General features: G+C 30.7%; 1 protein-coding gene across 13 annotated transcripts in view; it reads left to right on the top strand.

Annotated features, from left to right (window-relative positions):
- Positions 1 to 18,173, top strand: part of Rab3-GEF (Rab3 GDP-GTP exchange factor) — a 176,712-nt gene that overhangs the window by 43,796 nt on the left and 114,743 nt on the right. For all 13 annotated transcript variants that reach the window (XR_015043574.1, XR_015043573.1, XM_085825652.1 and 10 more), the window contains exons 5-9: positions 570 to 711; positions 1,015 to 1,173; positions 7,890 to 8,021; positions 15,593 to 15,706; positions 15,847 to 15,927. Coding sequence is in view for 11 of the 13 variants with exons in the window: in XM_085825652.1 (XP_085681778.1) it covers positions 570 to 711; positions 1,015 to 1,173; positions 7,890 to 8,021; positions 15,593 to 15,706; positions 15,847 to 15,927 (628 nt within the window). In the remaining 2 variants the exon portion in view is untranslated. The remainder of the gene's footprint in view (positions 1 to 569; positions 712 to 1,014; positions 1,174 to 7,889; positions 8,022 to 15,592; positions 15,707 to 15,846; positions 15,928 to 18,173) is intronic.

Genomic DNA, 18,173 nt, shown 5'->3' with positions numbered 1-18,173 from the left:
CTAATGGGCCAAGGCCAGCAGTGCTCCGAAATCTGTTTTCTTGACCGTGGGCCCAGGGGTGCGTAAGCATATGCCTTGAATAAGTGGTTAGCTTGTCTCAGGATCCCCAGTGTTTAGTATCCAAATGAAGTTGGTACTCATTTTATTGACTCAAGGGATGAAAGGCTGAGTTGACTTTGCCCAGCCCGGGGATCAAACCCCGGACCTGTGGTGCTGCTGCGCGATGCGCTAGCCACTGTGCCACCGAGCCTATATACATAAGTATATCATGTAAATAATACAAACAAAAAAAAAAAAAAATTCAAATTACATTCATATTAAAATACAGTTGGTAAAAAAGGGGGGGGGGAAATGCAGTATACCGTTGTAAAAAAACAACTATTTATCGAGTCCTGTTTCAGTTTTCTATAGAATTCAGTTTGTGAAAAAATTAAGTACAAAAAAATTTTACATTTTTATCATGAGGTAAAAAATTAGTAAATAAGTCCTATTTCAGTTTTCCATAGAATATATATGCATAATTCACTATTATAATTATATCTATATATATCCCCCCCTTTTTTTTTCAGAGAAACTGTTTGGTCTTTTTTAACTGGAAAATTATCTGAAAATGCTCCTGCTTCATTGCTACATGGAATTCGAGAATTAGAAATGTGGATGTTGAGATTGTTAAGTGCTCCAGTTCCTGTTCCTGGGAAAACAAGGGTGGAGGTAAGTGTTTAGTGGTGATTCAAGTTTAATTAATAAAAATTATAAGTTAGTTGTGACTGCTAAATCAAGAAAAATTATCTAATTATTAAATGTAATAATTGATTTCTTAACTTAAGTTCCCATTGCTTTAACTTAAGAGTAATGGGAAAAGTAAAATTTTTATTTGAAGATTCAGATGCTTGTAATTGTTTTTCTTATCTATTTGGGTTCACAATCTTAGCTTGTGTTTTAAAAAAGATAACAAGATATGGATATTAACATTTGAATTTGTAGGTAGCTAACTATGAATTAATTTCTTGATAGGTGGAGATTCTGCCTCGAGATATACAACCTCCTCTCACCTTTGCTCTCCCTGATCATACTAGATTCTCTTTAGTAGATTTCCCACTTCATTTGCCTTTAGAACTACTTGGTGTCAATACATGTATGAAAGTTCTGACTTGTATAATTCTGGAGCACAAAGTATGTATGATAAAAATATTAATTTCTTAAACTTATATTTTCATGTTTTATGAGTATAAATGTTCCCCATCATTTCTCTTCCAAAAAAATTTCTTTTTACTGTATTAACCATATAAAATCCGAAATCCAGATGTCCAATATCTGGAATGATCTAAAATGTAAACCTTAGGATTACCAGCAACACTCTCCCTTATTTTAGTACAAAAGGACTTTGTCCTTGAAGGACTATTGTTTCCTTTTTGCAATTTTGCGGTGAATCACTATAAACGGCAAATCATTTTTCAAACTGTTGCCACCAAATGTTAGAGTCCTGCATTATATTTAAAGAAATTAAATAATGAAATATCTGCATAAATGTATATATATTTATTGCATTGTGATAAAACAATGGTACATATAGCCATCAAATTTTGAATGATGTAATCCTCCTACGAATATGGGCATGTGGAAGGAATTTATTATTGATTTCATATTTTGTAAAACTTTAACAAATTTTTGAGTAACAAACTCAATGATTTAAAAGCGAGCAATGGCAACACTCTGTGGGGGAAAAAACCTTTGTATCTCCAGCATGTGGAACTGTGTATTGGAAATTCTAAAGATGTGCTCATTTTAAAATTATTTTGTGACACATTGCTGTTTAATTGAATTTTGTGGTTTAAGTGCAAAGAACATGATATGTAATAAATAAAGATAACTCACAAAACAATTTTAAAAACAACCCCTTGGACGTAATTTAAAATTAGAGTCCAAGGGGTTGTTTTTCAAATGTTTGAGATTTTTTTTATTTATTTATTTTTAAAATTTTTTTCTTTCTCCCCTGTTTTTTTTAAGTACTTTACTCATGCACATTTAATATTTTTTCATATAAAACACACGGAATGTCCTAATTCTTAGCTTCAAAAAGTTATGAAAGGTAGTCCATGATGTCAGAGATCATTTGATTTTGGTGGCATAATAGGTATGTTCGTACATATGTCAGTTATGTATGTTCACATGACCTCTGATCTCATTCGAACTCTATTGGTTCCATAAGTTATGGGCTGTTAAGTGGATTCTTAGTTGTTTTAATTACATATCTTAGTTTTGAGGCAAATTTTAAAATTATGTTGTTATTTATCCATTGTTTAAACATTCTCAGTTAATGTAAGTTTTTATTTTTAAATTAATTTTTTCATATCTATTGTTGAATGCTTCCTCATTCAAACATAGTTAAGTATTTGGATTATTAGTATTTTTATACTAATTTTTTTGAGTTGGCAGTTCATTTTTCTAGTTCATTATTTTTTGCTTTAATTGTTTATGCTTTTCAGAGAATTTTCACATTCTGCTTGACTTATTTCTTTATCAGATTCTGATTATTAATAAAATCGCCATTCTTTTTTTTTTTTAATTTCTTTGAGTTGTTAGTTAGAAGACTGATTTTGCTTTGATTTTTAAATCATCTGGATTGTTTCATTCTTAGCAATATTTTAATCAGAAGAATAAATTTCATTTCTTTCTCTGTTTGAGTACCTAATATATTGCTTTGTTATTACCATAGAATTAGGGGGGAACTGACTTAAAATTTGTGAAGCCGTAAAATCACCAATATTAGTGTTAAGATGCATAGCTCTATTTTACATTCTTTTACAATATTTTTCCTTTTGTTACTATTCTTTTTACAGAATTGGTCTATCTATCCTTAATACAATTAATCCTAATAATCCTATAGTACTTAATACAATACAACCGTGAGTTGAAAAAAAAAAAAAGTTGGCCTTTACACAAAAGACAAGCAACAAGTACACTTTGTTTTTTACAATTTTTGAAATTACATATATCATCTTTATATGTATACATATATATAATATTTTACTTTTGGCGTGAGATAAAAACAATTCACGTTTAGTCCTGGCTGAAAAAACTGCTGCGTAGATGACTGGACATTATGGTGTAGTGGATGATCGGATGGAATAAGAAGCATAACCAGCTTGATAGTTAAACATCATTTATTTCTAGATGACGAACTTCTTAGCACATATCTTCGTAACTGATAGAAGATTAAGGGCGCTAAATGTGCCCCATAATTTTAGATATTCAGTTACATTTTAAATAATGGTGAATGGCTAGCAAAGGCTGAGCAACACATTATCAGCAGGCAGGCAAATAGGCAAAAGAGAGACTATGCAGTTAGTAGCTATTTATACTAGATAGATGCATAAGTACAGTTAATCTGCGATTGGTTAATTTTGGGCTTTAGTTCCATTTTTCAAGCAGTGTTATGTAACATGGAAAGATCTCGAATAGGGGAGAAATAATGAATTTAGGGGGTGAATATAAAATCTAGAATTGTTAATTTTGAGGTCGCCTATTATTTCTTAAGATGGCCATCGTACTTTGTTATATCTTACATATCCCCCCTTCAAAAGAAAACCAGGAGAACTGTTTGGGAGAAAAAGCATTAGTATTAGTGAAGCAAGAGAAAGTTTATCATATGAGGAAGTATCAAGGACATTGCCTGCAGGTTTTCCTGTGCCCCGTTATTCATTGTTCGTGACCTTTCTTATACATTGATTATGTAATACTTAAATGACTAATTTATAATTATTACAACAGCAATATAATTTCTTAACAGAATTAAATAATAAATCAACACAAATATAATTATTTAAAGTCCTCAAGTTGTTAAAATGTCCAATGAAAAATTTTGTAAGGTATCTTGACAAAAATAATTCCACAAGGTAAATGTTCAAATGTTTTCACAAAATAAATGTCCAATAACAGTCTTTCAAATTTTTGTTGATGAAAATATCTCCATTATAATGCAGATTGACCTGCCAACTTAAATGTAGAAATATAATACTCAATTTATGATTAATTGAATAAATTATTCTTATTGTGGATACACATATTTAATATAACAGAAAATTTAATATAAAAACACAACAATATGATGCAATACTAAATAACATGATAAGACTATGTCGGTTAATTGACATGTCCTCTCCAACAAAATCCGCATACCCACTTGCTGATGGGTTGGGGATGCTTAATCGAATATATCAAAAAACCTCTCTTCCTTAGAAAAAGGCATTGTTTTTGACATCGTACAATCGTCAAAGTTTTTTGTTTAAAAAATCTTTCATATTAATTAATAATGATACAACATTATACAAAAGTAACACTGAAAATTTAAGACAAATAACTCGTATAAGCAAGTTAGTCTTTTAAAGTATAATTGAATACAGTCAAAAGTCTCTAATCCAGACTAGTCGGGACTTTGGCTTTTCCGGATTATAATCTCGTAATATGTTTAAATCTTGTAATATGGCATGCAGAAATTATAAAATTAAAAATATGAAACTGTAATTTATGAAATAAAGAGCAATTATGATCTAAAGGGTATCAAAATTTACCAAAAAAAAGAAAAGCTTACTATTTATTTGTTTACTTTATTAAACATTTCTTTCAATGTGCGCATGCATAAAGCATACAGTACGCATAGTCGAAATTAGAAAATTTCAACCAGAAAACTATCTGATGTGTATTCGTGATATTTATAATGACGAGGAATTTGATTTAAATCATATCAAAGAGGGAGTACATGGAGATTCATCTCGATACTACTACTACATTTAGTAATGGTGTTGGTGTTGGTGTATTTAATTATGGCAAAGCACACGAGGGCTATCTGCCTAAGAGGAGGGATGCCTTTCGTGGAGGACTTTCTAAGGGAAACTGGCTCGTATACACGTTACACATGGGGAAAACCATGAAAACGCCCATGCAGCCAGCCCATTCGCGGGATTCGAACCTCGGACCGAACTACCAGTGTTCAGCGACTTTACCGCTCGGCCGCTGGTGGGCCCATTTAGTAATGAATTATAAGCCAAATAAAATAAAAAAACATCTGCTCTGAAGATAAGGATAGTGCTGACAGATCAACTTCCAGTTCACTGCGTGCCGTGATGTCCCCCCCCCTACGCACACAGAGCAGCATGAAATTGATAAACAGATTTCAGAATAGTTAGAGAAACAAAGGCCTTTATATGCCTTTTTCCATTTTTTGCAGCAATTCCACTTTTTGCTTGATGGATATCGAAACATGCTTTCGCTTTGTAGATCCTTTGGCAGCTCCAGAATCGGAAATTCTTTTTGACATAATCGAAAGTTCAAGCTTACTTTTATAAAATTGCTGTAACAGTCTGCAAAAATAATAAGCCGGATCCAGTTAGAAGATTAAGGAACAATGCAATCTGCAACATTACCTGAAATAGATAATTAGATAATTTTAGCTTAGCTTATACCGTCCGTTATACATTAAATGCGCATGCATAAACGGATTATGCGCATGCGCAGAAAGTTTGTAGCTTTGAGGTCTGGATTATAGATCATTTCGGATTATGGACGTCCGGATTAAAGACTTTTGACTGTAGTACCCTACAATAAGAAGAAAGAAAGGAAGAATTTTTTTAATTATGTAAAATATGTGTTTTTGAATTAAAATTACCATAATTTACTTTTTAGAATCTGCATGATTATATTTATATTCAGTACTCATTATATACATGAATGCTATTATCATGGAAGATGATTTTTTTTTTTTGCCAAAAGAAAAGCCTTTCCTGCCCTTCTTCTGTGGTTCCTCTTAAACTTATCTGTATTAGCATTTGTGATTTGATTACAAAGTGTAAACTCTATTGTCAGTGTCTTCTGAATGAAGAGAATGATCTCGGCCTTTTTTTTATTATTATTTTTAATTTGGAAAAAGCAAATGATATGTTGTAGATTGTCACTTATGCTGCACTGCTATGTGAAGTTATTTCTGTGTTTCATTCTTTATCACAATGTAGGGTTGAAAGTTTTCTTCATTTTTATATATCGCATAAAAAATATATTTTAGTTCCTATGTGTACTTCCTCCAGTCAGCGTGCAAAGCACCCACTTGGCACAAATCTTTCGGTAGACCATATATGAGGAGTAAAGGTTATGAATTACAGCATATGTGAAAACTGTGCAAGGAGCTCCTCAGTGATAATACAATAAATTTACTGCATGACTACATTCGTATCATATTATGCAGCTATTTATCCATAATGATGGACAGTCAGTCAAGATCTTTTTTCATTATGTCATTGAAGTCTTGATTGACTGAGTATATAGAGTTATATTTATAGTACACAAAAATTGCATGAGGCTCTTGCTTCATACTTGATGGGATTCTCAGTTTTCTGTATCATCTTGGCTGCCTGCACAAACATGTCCATAACTGCGAACATAACCTGTGCTACGATGTAATGCTCGTAAAAACTCGCAGACAGTTAACTTATTCTTGGAGAGGGGGGGGGACTTTGACTGCTGCCTTCTGATATTTCTGACAGTTAAACTGTAGTGGAAGTTTACAGTGATGGGTATACAATTATTTGTCTTCCTCAGTATCATAGATGTCTATATGAAATTATAACTTAAAATACAAATACTCAACTAACTTTCAAAATCGTAAAAACAACCTTGTATTTACCTTGTCTTTGCTTACCAATGAACTTAATTATTTGAGAGCAGTTGCGATTGACCGTGTATTTTCTCCTGTGATTATTGAAAAAGCCGTTTAAAAATTTTCAGATTCCCATCAAAGAAGACATTCCACTGTTAGAAATAATACTAATGACCTTGTCGTGCTTCCATTTTATCCTTCTGTTAGCTATAAAATTGCATGGATTCTCCAGAAATTCAATTTTCAAGTCGGTTTCTCCCCTATTAATAATATTCACCCTTCGATTTTAAAACATTGCGTTTCTGTCTTGAATTCTTGGGGAATTTATAGTATATCGTGTCAGTGTGGTTTAAGATATATTGGCCAAACAAAAAGAGCGCTGAAGTTTCGTATCAAGGAACATGAATCTTTTGTCAGAAAAGGCGAAATTAACAAGTCTTCAATAGCGTATCATAGTTGAACATTTAACCATAATTTTGACTTTGGGTCTGCAAAAATTATCCAAAAGGCTTCTTCCATAAGTGAATTGAATTTTCTTGAGGCTTTTCATATTCACAAAGATTTAGCAGGTTTAGTTAATGATTTGAAGTCCAATCCAGTCCTTCCTAATGCCTTTAAAATTCTACTATCTTAATTCAGTTATTTTTGCCGATAGATGGCGTTATCTCCTCGCGTTTAGTACTACCAGAGGGTATAAAAATCCGTTCATTGGTTGCTTTCCATTATTTGAAGTTCAGATTTTAAACGTGAAGGTGCATTTGCCCCTCACTCCCTATTTTTAACTTCGCTAATTTTTCTTGTCCTTCATGCTTGATCAGATAGCCTGGCTCAGTAAAAGTAGGCGGACAGTGCAACTCTGATTAAAAATCCAGTTATAACCACGTGCAGTGCTGATAAAGACCACGTGTTTCTGAGACTCCTTCCCCGTTATTTTCTTCTTTCTAGGTATTTCTTTCTCCTGATGAGGAGGGATCTTTAACTGCCCTCGAAATTGATTGTTTCAATATACTTACGCTAAATACAAGGTTGTTTTTATGATTTTGATTGTCACATTAGCGTGTTTCTCTTCTAGTCTACTCAACTAACTTCTTTCATTCTTTGTCCATGATAAAATAGGTTTAACTTTATGGATATGCCTTCTTTCCCCCACCACCCTCCACTTTTGGAAAATTTTTTATTTGTTATGTAATGAGCGAGATCTGCATTTTAATTTTTTTTTTTTTTTCTTTGTAAATTTTAGCTACTTTTACAATCACGTGATTACAATGCTCTTTCTATGAGTGTGATGGCCTTTGTTACCATGATTTATCCATTGGAATATATGTTCCCTGTGATTCCTTTACTTCCAACTTGCATGAATGGAGCTGAACAGGTATAGTTCAGATTTATGATAAAACTTTAAACATCATATTCATTTACATATAAACAAAGGAAATTATGCAATTGCATGTTGCTCTAGAATTTATTCATGTCTTTACCTGTATTCTCTTTTTGGCAATGTATGAAGTAATTATTGATTTGTTTGAATTTATTTTAGCTATTATTTCAGAATGTATCTCCTACCATTTCAAAGTTTTTTTTAAGGGGGGGGGGCTTTTTTTTTTTTTTTTTTTTTTTTTGGCTTATGTGTATTTTATTAGTTAGATAATTGGATTTTAAAAAATGATAAATAGTAAAACATTGATAATAATGTTTTTTTTTCCAGCTACAAGAACACTTTTTCCCATAATCATCTTTCTTTTTGCTTCAGAGGGGTTTCAAGCATTAGAACAAATTGCTTCTTCAAAACAGAGCCAAAGAATTTATTGTGGAAAGTTTCTTAATATTTAATGAAGCATTTAAGATGCAATTGCAGTAATAAAACATATCTTTCTCTCAAGTCTCTTATAAAGTCAGCATTAATTCTCTAATCAAAATCATTAGTTTTTAATGTAGCAAAAGGTCCTATAATTTGGCATTATCAGATTAAAATTATATAGTGCCACAAAATACAATCAAAAGTCGTTAATCCGAACTCGTCGGGACTTCGGCGATTCCGGATTATCGATTTTTCCGGATTATAGATCATCAGTTTAAATCTGGTAAAATGGCATGCAGAAATTATAAAATTAAGAATATGAAACCGTAATTTATGAAATAAAGAACAATTATGATCTAAAGGGTATCAAAACTTACAAAAAAAAAAGCTTAATATTTATTTGTTTACTTTATTAAACATTTCTTTCAATGTAAGTTGTTTAAGTTGCTTCGTTTTTTATGTGATAATACATTCTCTTTAATTCTATAAACAGACATAATTTCGTGTTCAGTTACAAAGTTCCGCTGTTCAAGTCCTATAATTGCTGTGTCAAGAATACCGACTAATTTGTCAATCGAAATTTTTTCGTTTTCAATAACCTCTATCACTTTCTTCGCTATCCGAAGCGAATTATAATGACGAGGCATTTGATTTAAACCATATCAAAGACACATCGAGATGAAATACTACATTGAGTAAGCAATTATAAGCCAAATAAAATAAAAACATCTGCTCTTAAGATAAGGATAGTGCTGGATCAACTTCCAATTCATTGCACGCAGCCCGGTGTTAAAGATAAACAATGTTTAGATAAACAAACGTTGAAGTTTACATAAACAAACGTTAAAGTTTACATAAACAAAGGATATGCCTTTATCCATTTTTTGCAGCAATTCTACTTTTTGTGTAATGGACTCCGAAAGATACTTTCGCTTTGTATATCCTTTACATATTAGTAAATATATATCGGAAATTCTATTTGACATAATCGAAAGTTCAAGCTTACTTTTATAAAATTGCTCTAACAGTCTGCAAAAAATAATAATCCGGATCCAATTCGAAGATTAAGGAACAACGCAATTTGCAACATTGACTGAAACGGATAATTAGATAATTTTAGCTTAGCTTATCCGTCCGTTATACATTAAACGCGCATTCGTAAACGTATTTTGCGCATGCGCACACGCAAATTCGCAGCGGTAAAGGTCTTACGTGCATGCGTCAAAGCGACGCATGCGCAGAAAGTTTGTAGCTTTGAGGTCCGGATTATAGATCATTCCGGATTATGGGTGTCCGAATTAACGACTTTTGACTGTACCTTTATTTTTAGAGGAGCTCTTTATTGAATATATTGAGGAATGATAAAATATTGCAATAATAATTCTGCAAGCTTGTTTCATGAATCAAACTTATTAACAAATAAATGTAATTTATATTTTAATTATATTAAGTCAGTTTTTGCTGTGAAGTCATCATTACTGCCATTGCTTTTTATACATTCTGCCTTTTTTTTTTTTTTTTTTTTGAAAAAAAAAACATTTTACAGAACATGAGCAGTCACTATTTTAGTTCATCTGAATGTGGTATGTTTATAGATGTCATGCCTTATTTTAAAATTATGAAGCCGTCCATCTCTGAAACAGATCATTATCTTTTGGTGAATTCATTGATTGATGACATTCTTAGCTTCTTTTATTAGCATAGGACTTATTGTGGGCTGATCTTCCAATTTATATGCATACAGTCATTTATACAATACAGTCAAAAGTCGTTAATTCGGACACCCATAATCCGGAATAATCTATACGTGACGCATGTGCGTAAGACCTTTACGGCTGCGAATATGTGTGTGTGCATGCGCATAATACATTTACGCATGTGCGTCTAATGTATAACGAATGGTATAAGCTAAGCTAAAATTATCTAATTCAGTTAATGTTGCAGATTGCGTTGTTCCTTAATCTTCGAATTGGATCCGGCTTATTATTTTTTGCAGACTTTTAGAGCAATTTTATAAAAGTAAGCTTGAACTTTCGATTATGTCAAATAGAATTTCCGATATATATTTACTAATATGTAAAGGATCTACAAAGCGAAAGTATGTTTCGAAGTCCATTAAACAAAAAGTGGAATTGCTGCAAAAAATGGATAAATATTTGTTTCTCTAACCATTCCGAAATCTGTTTATCAATTTCACACTGCTCTGCGGTGGGGGGGGGACGACATGGCACGCAATGAATTTGATGCAAAAGCAAAGTTTAAAGTTGTAAAATTAAACATTTAGCAGCAGTAGCAATAGAAGCTCCCTAAGGTTATGTGCTGTGCAGACACTGAAGACAATAAAAAGGTTTTAAATTTAACCAATTTATTAACAATATATATAAAAAAATAAAAACACAATGAATAAATTTAATCAATATCAGAAACTTAAAAATTATAATATAACCATTATCAAAAATTTCATATATTAAATAATATTTTACCTGATCTCCAAAATACTGGCATTCAATACGCGAAAAACATATCCTAAACAGAAATTATATATTTTTAATGAAATTAGCTGCACTATTAATAAGTCCATGCTTAATGGTCAAGAAGGCATCTGAAAATTAAATTAAATCCTTGAGAGCACTTGAAACCGGCCTAACGCCGCTCACTTTAGTTAAACACGAGGAATCACAGCTTAGAAAAACATCGCCGCTAACTTGTGTTAAATGCCGCCTTCATGAAGAACATGGATGCCGCCCACAGCAGTCACTCACATCGTAGCTTCTTTTGAGAAGCCAGGAAAAGTCATCTTGTAGACTGGAACCACGGAACTCATCCAGGAAAAGTCATCTTGTAGACTGGAACCATGGCACTTATCACCGGACTGCATGCATCGTAAGACGTCTTCCAATAGGGCTGGAAACTGCACACCAAGGAGCCAAGAAACAGGAAATAGAAGGGATGAGCCAGAGCGATGCGAGATACTTATACCAAAAGTAGACATGACGTCATCTCACGGCAACCAATCAGCTATCGGCACGACTCGGCTTTCCAGATGACGTAACATCAAGTTTCGTTTTTGCATCTTAATTAGGCTGAAACAGTCCGTTCTTAATAAAAACAGTTGCAGTGAAAAACGAAGTAGAAATAACTACTATATCCCTTTAAAATAAGAACTAAGCCTTATAAATATTTCAAGGAGGAGAGATGATGCAGAAAAAGGGTTACAAAAGGTCATATTTTCCAACAGAATTGGAAGTTGATCTTCAGCACTATCCTTATTTTCAGGGCGGATGTTTTTATTTTATTCGGCTTATAATTCCTTACTAAATGTAGTATTTCATCTCGATGTACTCTGTCTTTGATACGAATTAAATAAAGTCCCTCGTCATTATAAATATCACGAATACACATCAAATAGTTTTCTGGTTGCAATTTTCTAATTTCGACTATGTGTAATGTATGCTTTACGCATGTGCGCGTTGAAAGAAATGTTTAATAAAGTAAACAAATAAATATAATTTTTTTTTTTTTTTTTTGTAAATTTTGATACTTTTTAGATCATAATTGCTCTTTATTTCATAAATTACGGTTTCATATTTTTAATTTTATAATTTCTGCATGCCCTCTTACCAGATTTAAACTGATGATCTATAATTCGGAAAAACCGATAATCCGGAATCGCCGAAGTCCCGACGAGTCCGGATTAAAGACTTTTAACTGTACTTTTATCTGCCTGGTGGAGCTCATTTTTTGGGGGAGGATATATTTTCTTTCTACCTTTTGAAATTAGAAATAAAATAATAAAATATCTAATTCCAACTTCTCTGTTATAATATTTCTGTTCTCACCTTTTTCTGTTTCTTTTCTGCTTAATGAGCTTTTGCAAATTGTTAAAGTCACAAGTTTCCATTATATTCCCATATCATCAACATTTTTATCAATTTTCGAAAACATTTAAATAAATGAAGCAAACCATGTGTAAACATGAAGGACTTACTGGAAATGAGAAAGAGATGCGAAGCAACCACCCGAGCCATAGGAAATGTTATTGAATGAAATGCTTACTTGATATGTGATGCTGTTTATTATGTGGTCAGAAGTTGTGTTGTTTTTGAAGTAGCCAATGATAGAGCTACTAGATATTCAGGCTGACTCCTCGTAACCATTCTTTAGGGTTGCAATTCAGGTGTGGTGTGCCCTCTTTGGCTTTTCAGCATTGTTGTTTCAAAAAGTCTTCAAAGGGTATCATTTTATTGTATTTCCTTTACGGAAATAGCTAACCTAAAAGACACATTCACATAAATCACATACATGTGAAAAATATAGGTCAAGTAAGTTTTACATGCATACTGAAAAAAAGAGTGATTCAAAAGCTGTTTTAAAGCAAAATGTACGGTATAGCTCTATTAACAACTCAAAAATGCAATGTAATATATTCTAAAAGGAAAGTTATTTAATACATAATGATATGAATTAAATATATATAATAAATACATAAAACTCTATAAAGAATAATGTTCATAACTATATAATAAATACCAACACACATCACATCATGGTACATTAACACTGCAATGAAAGGAAGGATATTGTAGTTAGAAACATACTTTTTATATTTATTTGATAACATAGAAGAGTAAAACATAAAGATGCCAAGGAAATATGAAAACAGGTTTATGCAACTTAAGAAACAATAAGAAGCCTTTTAAGTTATTGCAATAAATATGACACTAATTATGAAGTAAATAACAGTTTTTCAGTCTTTTACATCAGTTATTAGTTTTTCATTAAAAATTTTAACAGTGAATGCCAAAATAGATTTATTATTGGTGCCTTTGATGCAAGGTCACATAAAAATAAACTTGAATTAGCAAATTTCTGAAAACATTAAAATCAAAAGTATTAAATTACAGTAATATATATTATTAAATTATTTTAATTACACATTAAGAAAGAAATTGTCTGAATTAAAGAATGAGTTACTAAGCTTGTACAGCATTTTAAAACATATTTCACATTCATATGTTGGAAATAAATTGACAGGAATTGCAGTTAAATGAAAAAGCTGGAAATATAGTCTGCATGTCTATAAAATAAGGTCAAAATTATTCATTAAATACTTAAATTGATGCTTACTTTCTTTAATATGAATGTAAATGCAATATATTTATTTTACTTTAAAAGAAACATTGTATAATGCATAATTTTAACCATATTATCAGATGTTTACTTTTTTTTTTTTTTTTTTTTACATTGGGGATAACTGACAGATTTGGCGACAATGTAAATTGGTCAAAAAGTAACATATAATTTTAAACCATAAATCCTGCATAAAAATTTAAATAAAAAGCACACTTTATAGTTATAATCATGCACAAAATTGAAATCAAATGTAAAATATAATTCTTTAAACTTTATCCATTCGCGATAATAACAATAAAAAAAATTACATAAGCATTTACTTATCGACGTCAGTATCTGTGTATTGACTATAGAGACACATTCTGCAATTCATTTTGTACATATAAATCAATTTGTCATTAATTAGCAATGAAAAAGATAATTAATGAAATGAAATGAAAATACACATTTTGCTGAAACATGAACATTTATTTTTTTAACAATTATGAAAACATATGAAGCTGAACTTACTTCGAAAGCGCATGGTCCTGTGGTCGAAATCCATTCCAGTGGACAAAAATTAAGTACCCATTTTCTTCGTATTTCTTCATTTCTCGGGAAACAGAACATACTAAAGTTATTTCTAGAACGATATGAACAATTTGATGCAGTGCATCCACCCATATTTCTCAGAATTAGGTTGCAATCCATCAATACAAATGTAAACAACACAACGCTAAATCAATATTCACTAGCAACAAGTGCCCTTCATTTGTATACAACACAGATGATGAATCAGCTCCCCTTGCTAATTGATTTGATCGTTTTCTGCTGCGTAATGATGAGTTCGGAGTGATCACTACGAGAACAAGCTATCACGAGCTCAGTGTGAAAATTATGTTTCAATTGACTACCAAAACAGCAAAATCAATTGCAAGTGATGACGTATGAGGACTAACGATCACTAAATGTTTCAATTAAGTGAGGCCTTAAAGTTGAATTTCTCCTCTTTAAAAGGGTGTGGGAGAGAAGGAGTGCAGATAGACTAAATAGACTCCAAAAACCAAAATGAAAACTTTGAGAAAACATGAAAGTGCTGAATTCACATTTTAAAAGTAAATGAATGTGCTCAAGAAAAAAACTTACAATGATTTGCTAGAAAAAAACTGTAAAATTAGTAAATTTCTGAGTTCTTAATCTAAGTTATTGGGCCTTGCTTTTCCTGGTAATAAAGGCAAAAAATAGCAGATTTTGTTGATTTGTACAGGGAAGTGAATAATGTGATTGAATTAATATAATTTTTATGTATCTGTATATGTGCAAATATTTAATCTCTTGGTTTATCTGATTTTTATTGTTTTATTCATTATAAATTCCATATTTGTCTTTTTCATATTTTATTTCAAAATGCTTCTTTAATAAAAGTAAAATAAAAAAAATGTAGTCTAATATATCTGTTTGCTGCATTCGTTAGAATTCAAAACAAAAATTTGAAATATGTGAATTCTCATTTGTATTTGTACTTTAAAAGAATTATTTGTTAAATGTATATAAAATCTGAGGGAAGTTTTGATTTTAGCTTTACATAGGATTTATGTAATTATGCTGAATTTTAGTGCCTTTGTTCTGTAAAGTTGACATGAGCACAAAATTACATTTTCATGATTTAGGAAAACTACAATAATTGTTGTTATTATTATTATTACAGTACAAAGTCCGAAGTCCATTATCCAGAATGATCTAAAATCTGGACCTCAAAACCACCAACAAAATTTTTCTTGTAGGCTTTACGCATGCTCATTTGATTCTCCCCTTCGCGCGTAATAAAACATCTGGATAGTCTTGATTTTTAGTTTCACTTCGACACTAAATAATATTTAATTTTAAATAATAAATTAATAATGAAATTTAATTTTATTAAAGTTTTTAAAAAAGGTCAAAATTATTTTTATTACATTTACAATTCAATCATGTGTCCTCTTTCCTTTGAACTTCAATTTAAGTAATCTGTTATTTTAAAAACTTTTTTATAGCTCCTTCTGGCACCTACTCCTTACATAATAGGAATCCCTGCAAGCTTCTTAATGTTTAAGCGTCAGTTTAAGTTGCCAGAAGATGTATGGTTGGTTGATTTGGATTCAAATAAGGTAAGAATTATGTCCTTTATTTAAATGTACTTTTATTAAGCACTTTAAATCCTTATGTGCTGTATAATGTTTTGAATTTATTGTTGTCTTGTAGTATTGTGTAAAACATTTAAGTAAAAAGCTATTTGAATGATTTGTAGATCACTAAACCTCCTGGTGTCGAAGATCTTCCACCACTTCCAGAACCTGAGGGAACTATATTACAAAATCATTTGAAACAAGTATGTTCCTCCCCCTGTTTTATTAGTGGTATTATATTTTAGTAGATGTTTTCAGTCTGTTTACTATTATTATGTGAGCAAATATGCCAAAATCATAACTTACGGGAAGAGTAGAGCAATATTGTTAAAGCTTTGCAGTCAGCATAAGTTATAAAGAAAACTGTAACAAGTTATTTTCAGTATATACCAGTACATTAAAGGATAAAAAAGTATGAAATTATTTGCTTTCTTATGAAAAAGAATTTTGTTTTGAATTATTTTATTATTTTTCAAATTATATTTTAATTATATTGTATTATACTGTTATTCTAAAATTTTTGTCTGTTATATTTAAATTTTATTATTAATTTAACATGAAATTTTATATATGTAGCACGGGTACTTTAAATTAAGTAGGTAATTTTTTTTTTATTTTTTATTTTTTTTTTTTTAATTTTTTTTAATTTTATTTTATTTTGCAAAAAAGCGATTTTTTTTTTTTTTTTTTTTTTGTATTTCCCATTATTAACTTCATTCTTTTGCTGTAGATTTAAATTATGTAGTTATTTGTACAGTCAAAAGTCGTTAATCCAGACGTCCATAATCCGGACCTCAAAGCTACAAACTTTCTGCGCATGTGTAAACGCATGCGCATATGCATTTACACATGTGCCTATGTGTTTTTGCATGTGCGTTTAATGTATAACGGACGGTATAAGCTAAGCTAAAATTATCTAATTATCTGTTTCAGTTAATGTTGCAGATTGCATTGTTCCTTAATCTTCGAATTGGATCCAGCTTATTATTTTTTTCAGACTGTTAGAGCAATTTTATAAAAGTAAGCGTGAACTTTTGATTATGTCAAAAAGAATTTCTGATTCTGGAGCTGCCAAACGATCTACAAAGCGAAAGCATCTTTCGATGTCCATCAAACAAAAAGTGGAATTGCTGCAAAAAATGGATAAAGGCATATCGTTTGTTTTTCTAACCATTCCGAAATCTGTTTATCAATTTCACGCTAATCTAGGGAAGGTGGGGGGGAACAGCGCCGTGCGCAATTAACTGGAAGTTGATCTGTCAGCACTATCCTTATCTTCAGGGCAGATGTTTTTATTTTATTCGGCTTATAATTCCTTACTAAATGTAGTATTTCATCTCGATGTACTCCGTCTTTGATATGATTTAAATCAAATTCCTCGTCATTATAAATATAACGAATACACATCAAATAGTTTTCTAATTTCAACTATGCGTATTGTATGCTTTACACATGCACACGTTGAAAGAAATGTTTAATAAAGTAAACAAATAAATATTAAGATTTTTTTTGTAAATTTTTATACTCTTTAGATCATAATTGCTCTTTATTTCATAAATTATGGTTTCATATTTTTAATTTTATAATTTCTGCATGCCATCTTACTAGATTTAAATTGACGATAACCCGGAAAAACCGATTATCCGGAATCGCCGAAGTCCCGACGAGTCCAGATTAAAGACTTTTGACTGTAGTAATATTTTATATCATTTAACTTAAAATTATGTAAATGTTTATCATATTTATTTCCTAGTTTCATGTTCATCTTTTTAAAAAAAATTTTTATGTAATCAAATAACTTATGGTATTTGAAAACATTCTGTAATTACTAAAATATTTTTGAAAGATTAAAAAAGCTTACTTATTTATGCATTCTTAATGTTTTAACATCACATGATAGTAAGCTCATAGCCCATAATAATAATGGCACCCATAAAAATTATATATATATTAAGCTAAAGGCTGCTATTAAATTATCCATAATATAACTGTCACTTAAAACTTTTTTATAAAGTAAAAGCATTTATTTTTAATAATGTTTTTTCTGAAAATCATGTAGAAAGGGATACTCCAATCCTTTTTTAATTCATGGGAGAATATTTTGAAGAAAGGCACATTTTTTAAGTTTAATTTTATATATTAATTAATTTTAATCTGAAAGCAGTTTTTTACCTGCTTGTTTTGCATAATCTTATTGTGTATCTGTACTTCAGTAAATATTTTGTTTAAATGTGAAATGTGTAACTTTAAATAATGCATTTTATAATTTTTTCTTCTTGTATTTATATACAAAGTTACAAGTAAAAAAATTGAATAATATGCCAGAGTTACATTACTTATATGATGAAATTGAATTTACAAGATCTGATGAAATTTTGTACGTAGATAGTAGAATGTTAATTTCCTGGTATAATATAAGTTAATCTTGTCAGATAACACTATGCAAATA

The sequence above is a fragment of the Stegodyphus dumicola genome, chromosome 10 (genome assembly GCF_044657685.1).
Source record: "Stegodyphus dumicola isolate Sdum_Otavi_A_Nest chromosome 10, ASM4465768v1".
Taxonomy (NCBI): domain Eukaryota; kingdom Metazoa; phylum Arthropoda; class Arachnida; order Araneae; family Eresidae; genus Stegodyphus; species Stegodyphus dumicola.
Note: the sequence above shows the minus strand (reverse complement) of the source record. Positions and strands in the feature narration are given on the sequence as shown.